The 12,193-nt window shown below is 39.8% G+C and overlaps 2 protein-coding genes across 3 annotated transcripts in view; both read left to right on the forward strand.

Moving 5' to 3' along the window:
* Positions 1 to 4,050, forward strand: part of LOC111672513 (estrogen-related receptor gamma-like) — a 31,542-nt gene extending 27,492 nt beyond the window's left edge. For both annotated transcript variants that reach the window (XM_023429947.2, XM_023429946.2), the window contains 2 exons: positions 1,773 to 2,042; positions 2,157 to 4,050. In XM_023429947.2, coding sequence (XP_023285715.1) covers positions 1,773 to 2,042; positions 2,157 to 2,401 — 515 coding nt within the window. In that variant the 3' untranslated portion in view covers positions 2,402 to 4,050. The remainder of the gene's footprint in view (positions 1 to 1,772; positions 2,043 to 2,156) is intronic.
* A 5,448-nt stretch (positions 4,051 to 9,498) lies between these two features.
* On the forward strand, positions 9,499 to 12,010 carry LOC111672525 (usherin). Its single transcript, XM_023429961.2, has 5 exons — positions 9,499 to 9,609; positions 9,738 to 9,842; positions 10,030 to 10,101; positions 10,197 to 10,370; positions 10,607 to 12,010. Exons 1-5 carry the CDS (start codon positions 9,553 to 9,555, stop codon positions 10,694 to 10,696), a joined length of 498 nt encoding a protein of 165 aa, XP_023285729.1. The 5' UTR covers positions 9,499 to 9,552; the 3' UTR covers positions 10,697 to 12,010.
* The last annotated feature ends 183 nt before the right edge of the window (positions 12,011 to 12,193 follow it).

Here is a 12,193-nt window from a genome sequence, read left to right on the forward strand (position 1 = left end):
CACTCCTTGTTGCCCTCAGTGTCCTTTGCTTTGTCCCTTGAAAACATGCTCTTTTCTCTTTATTGAAGGTTTAACTTGTATTTGACCTTAAAAATCTATCAATACATTTCCTCAGATTTCATCACACAGACCTGCACACACACACACACACACACACACATACACATTCACACAGGTCTCTGTCCCTGATCGATGGTCCAGTGCCAGAATACTGATCCCTATCGACCAATGAAATTGTGCACAGACAGCGTTTCCAATCAATCAGGGAGCGATAGTGGGGAAATGGGCGTCACTGACGTTCCCGCGGTGATTGTAAAGAGCAGTGGATCCTGATAACAATCACTGATGGTGTCAAAAACACAAACGCCTCCCCCGCCTCCGCTCGCTCTGTAAAATCATCTGTTTAATTACAGTAAACGTGCGCGTGAGTGTGTGTGTGTGCAGGTTTATGTGGGGAGGATGATCAAGTTTAATCATACTCCTGTGGGGTGTAATTGTCAATCAAACTAGGAGTGTCCTACAAAGTGTAATTAAATTCACCACCTCTTTATTCCTGTCCTTTGTTATGCCCTTTGCTGTGTGGCCTGCTTTAAAATAAAGCATTCTGCCACAAACAAATTCTGTATTATCAGTAATATTAAGGGCTCATGTACACTATCATCTGCACTTTGAATATGTCATCATTAGCATATTTCATCAAGGTACAACTGCACACACTAAAATAAACAGAGAAAAAGACAGATTGGGCTGGACTGTCCGTTTATCTCATACAGTATATGTCTGTTAGATAAAAGATGGTTTGGTTAGCTTGGCATAAAGCTAATGCTAAACTAAGCTGCTGCTGGCTGTGTAGCTTCATAGTTAGCATACACACAATGAAAATGGTATCAGTCATCTCCTCAATATGTTGGCATGAAAACAAATAGGAGTATTTCCCAAAATGTCAGACCAGAATGTAATTCAGCTGCAAAATTATATGTTAAAGATAAATTTTTGCAGTTACTATGCTAATGCTAATGATGCTCTCTCTTTGGATATATTCTGAATCTATGTTCAGGCATCTTCTAAATGATGGTGGGAACTGTGGGAAATAAAGTGATAGCAGGTTGAGGAATGTGGATGCAATAAAATAAATAATTACACTAAATTATTTAAAGGGGCACTCCAGTGATTTACTATTACTCTCCCATTAAGCACAGGGACTAATTAAAAATAGGAGGGTCAAAATCAAGGCTGTAGGGGCCGAGATGTCCTGACGTTTAGTCCACAGTATGGGACAGGTTTCAAAAATGCTGTCTCTTACATCTCCCATAATGCAACAGAATAGCATCTTTCATAGACCTTCTCTGCCTACTAAATACCCACTTCTTTCAAACTCCATGCCCCCTGCACTTTAAATATGTCATCATTAGCATATTGCATCAAGGTACAACTGCACACACTAAAATAAACAGAGAAATATTTGGGGTGTCGCGTCCAATTCAAAATGACCCTGATGACATCAAGCTTTGGAAAGCCGCTTCCACAGCAACAGAAAACATTAAATAACGTTTTTTTTAACTGCGCCATGACTAGTGAACTGACCTTTGTATAACGGGCGGAGTGCCCCTTTAAAATCTTTCTTTTCTGCTTCTCAAATTACTGCTCTACATTCTTTATTTCCTTAAAATTAAAAACAGTCTCGTCTCTCAGGCTATACAATCGTTAAACTAAATAGTTCTAACCCACTACAGTATCTCTAACCCGTCCATTTTTCCCTCTTTCTGTTTTAGGCTTTCCCTCCCTCTCCCTGGCAGACCAGATGAGTCTACTGCAGAGTGGCTGGATGGAGATATTGATCCTGCGAGTGGTGTTCCGCTCGCTGGCCTTGGAGGACAAGCTGGTGTACGCCGAGGACTACATCATGGACGAGGAGCAGTCGAAGCTGGCAGGGCTGCTCGACCTCAACAACGCCATCCTCCAGCTGGTGAAGAAGTGCAAAACCATGGGGCTGGAGAAGGAGGAGTTTGTGGTCCTCAAGGCTATTGCACTCGCTAACTCAGGTACAGAGTTACTTTTTACAGAGCTCAGGTCTTTTACCTTCACTGTTCTGTATCTTTATGTTTTGTGTAAGTAAAGCATAACTTTTTATTTCTCAATTCCATCTCTTCTATCAGACTCCATGCAAATTGAGGACTCAGAGGCAGTTCAGAGACTCCAGGACGTCCTTCACGGGGCCCTCCAGGACTACGAGGCCACCCACCACCCAGAGGACCCTCGGCGGGCCGGCAAACTGATCATGACCCTCCCTCTCCTGCGTCAGACGGCCTCTCGCGCTGTGCAGCACTTCTGCAGCATCAAACAGGACGGCCGTGTGCCTATGCACAAACTGTTCCTTGAACTGCTGGAGGCCAAAGCCTGACCTGAACACAGACAGTGGTTAGGTTCATCCCCACCTCCGGTACAGATGTCAGGATGGGAGGAAGTGAAGGATAACGGGTAACGGTGGGGTATGACGCCACGTATTTGTCCATTTCAGCTTGCATTTGACAGTAAAGTTTTGAATTTGCAATCGCCAGGAAGCTGCTGGAATATTTTTAGAGACGCACCCCTCCTACTTCCAACGAATGTTTGGAAAAAGCAGTCAAATTTGCGTTTAGTGTCTTGACGCCATGGACGTTGTCATCTTTGCTGTTTGTGACACTAATCTAAGTGTATTGACCTGCTTTGAAAGCTGAAGACAGATGACCAGACAGTGTAACAGCAGAAGAAACCGCCTTCTAGAGATATTTACAGTTACATGCCAAAAGTAGAGCTTCTTTTGTCAAAAGACCACCTGATACTTGAAGATCCTCATGGATTATTTCATCCATGTTGAAGCCTGTTTATCTGCATTCTGATGCATTTAGAGAGCCTTTTAATGATCTGATTTATTTGTCCTTTTTGTATAGAAAAGGTAAACGTATCCTAAGAGACATTTAAGTAAGTCTTGCCAAAGAGTAAAGACTCATACTATTGAATAATACCAGCAAACGTCCACAACATTATAATGTGGCCTGTAAGACATTCACATAACCTGCATCCCTGCTCTGTCGTGTATCGCAAAAATATCTATCTAGTCACTGCATTCATGTATAGATGATTAAAGGGAAGCGATTAAGTGATCAGCATCTCATAACACAATAATCGGCCTCCTGATTTTAGTAGAAGATTTCAGGGAAAGAGTACTTAACATGTCATGATACCACTGTATTACAGCAAAGTGATATTTATTTAAAGTGGCTCTGTTCTTTTGCTGTTTTTTATTTACTAACGTGGCATTAATGGAGAGTAGATTAAAGCAATTACAGTGGATAAATAATTTTTTAAAGATTTTTAAATGATATCATTGTAAGATAATTTTTTTACTAGCTTCTCTGCTACAGCACTGATACCTGTGTATACCATATCATGAAATTCAAGAAAACATGATTTAGAAGTGGAGTCTGTACTTGAAGATCATAATGTTGTAGAGATGTGTAGACCCATAGATATAACTTTAACTATGTAAAATGGCTGCCATACTGTATAATCTGGATTAGGGAGGTGCTTGATGTCCTTTCTCTGGTAGAAATCTATGTGTAGGATGAAATTTGTGCACTACTTTTTGCTTTTAGCCATAATGTTTGGGGAAACTGGTGATGGCGCTCTGTTAATCTAGTGTGTTTTGTGTGAAGAGTAGCTCTATCTGAAATTTGTCTTTTTCCGCACATGTTAAATGAAGGGATTAAACTCAGAAGGAATCTCAGTACAATAAACAAAAAGCCCTGCTCCTTATTTTACTCCTTAATGCAAGGTACTGTGACACTGTAATGTGCATATTTTTGTGACGATGGATGGCAGCAATATGACGGTTTAAATGTATGTTCTGTACATTTTTGCTGTATATACAGTACATCATGTCCTATGCCAACAGCTGAGAGATGTTTCAAGATGCAAATAAGCTTTGTTTGGATGAGCTGTGCCGTGCTATTTCATTCTCAGGTGGATTCTTGGGCAATAAAGATGATCCCCATAATGCAAAGCTCAGAATATCTTTGCGTGTCATCTTTCTCAATAAAGAGAAGCAGGGGAAAAGGCTTTGAAACAAATTCATTAAGAGCTGGTAAGTAGGCGCAGTGTACTCTGCACCGTCTGACAATGGACTGTCATTTCCAAGTAAGGCCCATTATGGCACATTTAGGCCATCAGAGCCCAGTTGGATGGAGATTTATAATTACCAGCTGTAATGTAATGAAGTCTAACAGTGGCTCCAGGGAGTGCTGGTCATCAAATGCCTGTTGATGCTGATGGAGGGAGATGCAGCCAAGCCATCACTTTCCTATACAATATTTATTAGGATCTTAATACAATGTTTAGTATACACTATGTAGTAATTGTAAGTAGATACAAGGATATTTTTGTTTAGCTTATTTTGCTACATTATTTTTTTTAGTGCTCATTAATATATTTAAAAATTTTAGCTTGTATAACTGTTGCATGTTTGATGCTAATTCATGACTCTCAGAAGAACCAATCCAAGCGTGTTATAATATACCCAATATGTACATGTACAAATCATCCACAGGGAGATTTTAACTGTCTGTAAATGTGTTAAAACTCCAGAAGACATGTTGAAGCTTAAAATTTGATTCCTTAGAAACAGTAACTTGACCAACAAAAAAAAGAAAGAAAAAGAAATCAACGGTCAACTAGATTTCTTCAGCTAATAGTATAATTGTAATACATTCCTCGATAATAAATGTGATACATAAAAAATCCTATACAATTCCAAATGTGTGATATTGTCAGTCCTTTGTTATCCGTTAATACAGTTATGGATGCTTCATGGGAGGAGTTGTTGACAAAGTAAAAACTTAATGCTTACAACTACAATACCATGTTGAAAACAATTTATAAATGGCTAGTGTCCTCCTTATAAATACAAATGGGGGTTGGGGGGGGTGTGTCAAAATAAAGTGCTACCAATATTTCTTGCAATTTGATCAATCTCAACATCATGTTTTACACTGTTCATTTTGAAAATGTAATTGGAAATTGCGAAGGCGAGGAAAACACCCTGCTTTTATTAGACTGGTGATTGAAGACACAGATATTTAGTTTAGATTACATGGTTTTTGATTGAGTTTACAGTCGATAAAGGAAGTGTTAACTGGACTGACACGCTGCTTTCAGTAGCAATCAGTCACGACCGATGCTGTAACATGAAGCATGTGATTTTATTTATACATACGATAGAAAAAAAACCCATATTATATTCATGTATCTTACATTCAAACAGGAGATGGGAGGGGAAGAGTGGAGAGGAGCCAATGCCAGAAAGACCTTAAGAATAAAGATGGATGAAGACAAAACTAAATCCAAGTGAACCCATTTGTCCTTTATCCCTCCTTATCTGTCAGCAGAAGGTAAATAATCTTCTTATTTACCTGTGGTTAAAACTCATGGAGTGCACCGAGGGATTTGGAACAAGCTGGAAATTTTTTACCACATCAGCTGTCAGTAAGTGAGTTAGTGATCTTGAGTGATATATCCCCGTATGTCCCTCTCCTTAAATGAGTTAGTATGTGTCTAGCGGCTGTGTCGCCCGGACACCTTGGTGATGGATGAGGCCCTGAGGAGATGGGCTGTAAAAAAGGCTGATTCTGGCACTCAAGGGTGAGATCACTTCCTCAATAAAAAAGCATTGTCCCGAATCATCACAGCAAGGTATGAATGCTGATTAGGGTATTAGACAGAGGAGAGCTTGTCTGTAAAAATAAATCAAATGAGCTGTTAGTTAATGTGGGGGCCCCTCTGATACAGAGTGGTGATGTCTGGAACTGGGGACCAAGGACTAAATATTTAAAGAAAGCATTAAATAATCACTTTGTTTTGTTTGATTATGTTGCTAATATACATAATTCTGAATTTGTCCTTGTTATGTTGCAGCAAACGTCCCCTAATACAAGGGTTCATCTCAAAAATGGTCCTGAAATGTTCCACACTGAGGTGATGTACATGAATATGTGATGATGATTTTTTTTAACATATTTGTGTACTCTTGTTGTGATTAACAGCATTAACATCTTACGTCTGTTACATGTTAATAATTGTGTGGTCTTAGAGATCCCGTCCCCACATGTTAAACCAGTTATAAAAAATACGCTTTTAAAAAAAAGTGAAAAATCTGCTCCCTTTCCCTCATTAAAAGAAAAAAATCCACAATCTGTGAATGTGCAAATATTCACCTACATTTAACTGGTTGAAACAAGAATATTTCCATTATGTTTCCTACTTCTTTGCTTATTGAAGCATAATTGTTTCCAGACACAAACCATGCTTGTACAAACACGTTTGAAACTCCCATTTAAGGTGAAACATTCTCTTTTCAGCAATGAATATGAAAACAGTTAAACTCTGCACAGTCAAGGTCAAATATCCAAATTAAGAAACAACAAATAAACCAAATTTTTTTAAGAGAAGGGAGACTTTAACATTAAGAGGGAAAGCACATCTTTTTAAAACATTATCATCTGGGAGGCCCCATTGTCCAGTACTGATGGAGAATCATGTTTAATTCAGCAGTTTTCAGGTAGAGGAAGAAAATGACCATAGAGCAGGAAGATATTTCAAACTGGTTCTCATCTAACTGCTTCAAATCCTCCCAGACTGGCATCCGAGCTGCTCACATTTAAAAGTTTTATGCCTTCCTGCGGCACTGCCATGAACACCCTGACAAAATGTTACTATATCTGCTGCTGTAACTCTGGCCTGTCATTTTCTATCATCCACACACAGCAGATGGACAACTGTACATGCACAGTTAGAGGTCACATGAGAGGAGTGACTTTTTCCCATCAGGGCTCTTTGGAGCTGTGATGCTACGTCCTGACATGAAAGACAAGAGGTGCATGTACTTTGTTTTCAGCCTTCGATAAGGGGCACTGCAGCTGTACTTGCATAATGACTTCCTTCTTTGCTGCTGTTGACTCAAACTGGACACTGCCTCGCAACAACAAATCCAGCAGCTGCTGCATAGCACCATCATGTGGTTATACAGCGCACTACATGGAACACCATGTATTCTGGTTGGGGCAACAAGGTCATGTTGTTCAGAAACATTTGGAGACCATATTAGGTAAAAAACATTTTTATAAGTTTAAGACGAGGCTTTTAAAATGATCACTCCCCTTTTTGAGCAAGGTCAGATCTCGCCCATGACTTTTAGATACTCATGATAAACACGTTAACACAAGTTATGAAATCACAGTCATATAACAAAAAATCAAACTGTGCAGAACGTAGCCAAATAGATTTCCACTTTTAAAAGGACTTCAAGCATGTAAATGTGTTGAATTTCCATATATGAAATACATGTACATATAAAGTAAAATCATGTATGTACTTAAAGTGTAGCCTATATATGTAAAATTGCATATAATACCTGTAAGAAATTGGAACAATATCACATATTGTCATATGTCTAGCTAATAGAAGCATGTATTCAGTATGTCTATCTATATTATAGACATGTTACATAAATATATATCCATCACAAAGCCTGTCAGTATATGTTATTATTGTATGTAAATATAAAAGAGACATGAATGTGTATATTTAATAAGAAATGATTAAGAAAAACAAAAAATCCACAAGGCCTAAAATCTGTCATCACAATATTATCATATGTGCATTATTAACCTGATATCATTACTTCATTTTTGAAATGTCAAGGGTATCGTCAATACCTGTGTATAATTAGGATTACATATTCAGCACCATATTAACACAGAATAAAAGCCATGACATATAGTAACGATTCTGCCAATCTTTTTTAACATCATGATGGCAGGACATCTGACATGATGCAGCCGTCTATAACATTGTAGTAACAAAAATGTGGCGCTTTATTAATTGTTGAAAATCCTCTGTCCATTTAAATATGTAGCTGCCTATAGGCTTGTGGAATAAGTATTCTTTATAATACTGCACTATATAGACACACAACTGTCTTTACACCGATAGACGTCACATATATATTTCATATCGTCATCATCAGTTGATATTTGTGCATATATATGCATACGATATGAGGCATGTCATTTTATAAGAAAAGACAGACTCAAACAGTGCACCTGAGGAGCAGAGGGGGTTATATGCTTCTACCATGCCTCTTCAGGTAAGCTGAAACCTGACACCTGGCTGTTACCATGGCACTGCTAAGGAAAGCAAAGGTTGATGGGAGTTTTTAGAGGATTAGGGGAGCACACATGCAGTGTGTTTGAGGCTCTTTTAGCTCTGATACTAGATACTATATTTCTTCCGTGTGCTTTCTAGGAAACAGTCGCCTCGGGGCAGGGACGGAGACATGGGAATATTTCTCTCAAGTCTGTGTGGTGCTGAAGAAGAGGGCAAGTCGGCAAGTAAAAGTATCAGGTGTAAAATATTGATGCGACGACAGGTGTGATCCTAAACGCCCCACAGGTCTTTGCCCTTCTGATTGATGCATCACAGTGAGGGGCTGCCAGCACCCCCGCCACAGGCTGAACCACGGACCTCAGGACTGGTGAGTCTCTGGGTGGACACACTTCCCTCTCTGCAGTTTTCTTTTTCTATGATTTCTTCCACATTTTCTGTCTCTGTAAGTCTATGACAAGAATGTCTGAACTTACAACAGCCTGGACACAAACAGGTTAGCACTTGAGAGCCTTTGCTGGAACATGCTCACTGACTGGCAACTAACCTGGCTGGAAGGGCCCACCGATACACCGTACCAAATAACTATATATACTCAAAGTGACATGACATATCTACTACAGAAGTTTATAGAAACATAAATGGATAAAAGTGGCGTGTGGTGCTACCTGCATGCTACAAGCTAGGCCATGCAAGCCAGTATGTCTCCAGTTACACTGTTATCTCCTCCGCAGTACGTGTGATCGTCTTTCTTTCTCACAGTGTTGACTTGTGATGTGTTTCTATCGAATGTAAACCTACAGGAAAAGGTGGTTTTAACAGAAAAACAGATCCTCATTTACCTGCTGATGTAGATGCGCAACTCAAATGGTGCCTGGAGTTCATTTAAAGTTGACCTGCTGCTCAGTGTGGTCGTCTCTCATCCAAGTGCATAGGGCTACATATGCAAAAGAGGAGTGGGATTGATTATTGGCTCTCTCAGATGTATTTATTAAGAAGCAATACATTCTGCATTAGGCTAAAATCTGCTGCAATTTGTTAAATCTGACAATGCACAACTTGCTTAAAAATGATCTTGTTTTTACATATATTATGAGTCGTGATACATGAATCCAGAAGAAGGCTGTGGCTCTTGGCATTTTTAAATAAACATTTTAGTAACTGGATGATTTTAAGGAGATCGTGTACTGTATCCTTTAATTTAATGGTTACTATCAAAGATGCAAGCTGTTTATGTGCTTCCCTGCAGATTCACAGAGCCCCACTCCTCCTGGAGGAGGAGGAGGGGGTGGTGAGCGGGCAGAGGGAGGTGAGGGAGACCAGCCGGTTGTACAGGAGCTGTGGTTCATTGTAGTGATGGCAGGCATTGCCCTGCTGCTGCTGGCCATTGTGTTAGGTGTCATGCTTCATAAGGTGAGACACATTACTCAGTGATTTATTTTTTATTTTTTAAAAGACTTAAAGTTCATAGCTACTCTGTTCACTTCTTAAAAAGAAACCTCAGCTAGTTTCTCTCTTTTCCTCCCCTCATCCTGCACTAGGTTCTGAATAAACCCCCCTTCACCCGAGAGAGACCCCCGCTGGTGGCCCTGCCCCTGCAGAAGAGGAGCCCCATGGCTGTTTACCCACCCAGCAACTCTGTTTTGGTGGGGGGAGATTTAGTAATCAGCATTCACTATGCAGAACATTTTTTAAAAAGTATAAAATAAATTGTTTATACATGACAGAATCTGGCACTTTTACTGTGGGATGATTTAAGTTAACTACAAAGGGGCAGAATTTACTTATAGTGCAAATGATTGAAAATTGCATCTCTCCCTCTCTGTTCCTCAGTTCGACACTGTGCCTGACACAACAGGCTTTTCCAACAGCGTAACACTCAAGGGCTTCACCATGAAGATAGAGGTAGAACTCAATGAACACATAAACTCACACCAACAATAGTTTTGCTATACATGTGCAGAATATGTTCAGTCTTGTTTTTTTTTCCGTCTTACCAGGAATTGGTGGAAGCTAAATGTGAGCCCACTGATGAAGACCCTCCGCAGGGTGAGCTCGGGATCCTCAGTGTGAACTCTCTGAGACGCAGTGTCAGCCAGGTGATGGACGGGAAGACCCTCACCGGAGACGACGAAGCGTGGGACCCAAACATCTCAGGCCATGACAGTGGGATGGTGAGAGACCCCAAAAACGTATGCTGGACCTGTTCAAAGTACCACCACTAAAAAACTTACCACATAATTGAAATGTATGCTAGGCTACAGTACTGATCACACATCTGTGCAATGATATATCTATACATTGGTGGGAAAAGTTGAGACATTTACACAGGTGCAGAAAGACACATAAAACAAGCAAAACATTTCAAGCCTTGTATCCTCTATCTAACAAGCTCCTTTCTTCTTTATAGTTTATGGACGATGAGGAGTTTGTTGACACCATCAAAGGCTTCAGCACCGTGAGGAAGGAGCACACCATGTTCACTGACACCAACCTGTGACCTGAGGGCGACCTTTGAACCTGACAGGACATAAAATCTACCTTGTTTTGTCTCCAACACTGACCAGTTCAAGAGTCTCACTGTAGCTGGTTAAGAGCTGTCAAGAGGTCAGCCACAGTTTCTTCTCTCCTACAATGAAAAACGAAGGAAGAGGAACTCAACATGATTCATGACAAGACTGTTGGAATAGCTAAGAGAAGAAACAAGTGTAAACTGTTACGGTGCCGAGTGAAATTTAAACACAAGCGGACAAGAAACATTCCTAAGGAGTGGATGAGAGGAAGCACCTGCTTTTGTGGAAAACTCTTCTGAAGTAATACAACACGCCTGTTATTAAAACTTCTCATCATTGAATACAGACTCACAGCACACACTGAGAAAAAGACTAAAGACACTGTGTGGTGACGCAGCAGAACATAATTACCTATTTGAGATTTTTTCTTTCAATTTTATTCCCTCCAGAGAGATGCTTTTGTAAGGGGCTTAATTTACTTTTTGGGTTTTTTTTGCAGGCACGCTCATTTTCACCTCTTTGGGTGCTTTGTGGTAAAAATCTGTTGTGATCTATTGAAACTTGAATCAATCTTGTGGATGCAGTTTGCAGGTCAGCCTGTAGTAACTGAGAGGACTATGCACACAACAGACACAAAGCCGACTGATGAGGTCAAAGAAGTACAATGAACAAATTAAATGAATAAACAAACATGTCTGGTCAGGTTGTTGAGATGAAAAAAATAATTTCTTTTTCTAATTAAGCAATATCACACGAGAGGGGGTGATGCACTGAATATCAGCACGGCTGTGATTCGGTCATAGGCACGAGGCCACAGGCCGAGTAGCCTACTGAAGACAACAGTATACAACATTTCTACGAGCGCCATATTAGTTAAATAAGCAACAACAGATTATAATTTGTTGATTTTATCATTTATTGGACAACGCCAATACAAATAGTTCCGCCACTGGACTGGTACTGGACTGTTGCTAATCAACACAAACATTTTCCTGACCTGAACAGTGCACACTAGATTACTACTTTGTTTACACTTTACCTCAGGAGTGTGCTGTGGTATCCAGGCTTCTTCCCTTCATCCTCTTCTGACGACCTTTCCTCATTTAATTCAAATGTTATTTCTGGAAATATATTGTTCTTTGCCAAGTTGGTTACAATCTAAGATAGATAACGACCGTTACTCTAACGCTAATTAGCAGTTAATAGAAACACCTGTGAAGCGGAGCGATACGCGTAGTTAAAAGTCCCAGTGCTGTTATACTCGCCTCTATGGCAGCACTCCTCCCGTCCAATCAAACTACTTGGTCAGAACTAACTGTTGTATAAAACAATTTATATGATTTGACTTATTTTTAATTTCAATAAATTGCACCAAATCTCACTGATTGGTAAAAAGTATTTGAGAATTTTGATTCTTTGAGGTGAACAGAAGGATGGAGTGGCTCTTTAGGAAATTATCCTGCTTTTTATGAATGAGTGAACCC

This window comes from Seriola lalandi, unplaced genomic scaffold (genome assembly GCF_002814215.2).
Source record: "Seriola lalandi dorsalis isolate HSWRI2012SDOR001 ecotype SW California unplaced genomic scaffold, Sedor1 jcf7180002054901, whole genome shotgun sequence".
Taxonomy (NCBI): domain Eukaryota; kingdom Metazoa; phylum Chordata; class Actinopteri; order Carangiformes; family Carangidae; genus Seriola; species Seriola lalandi.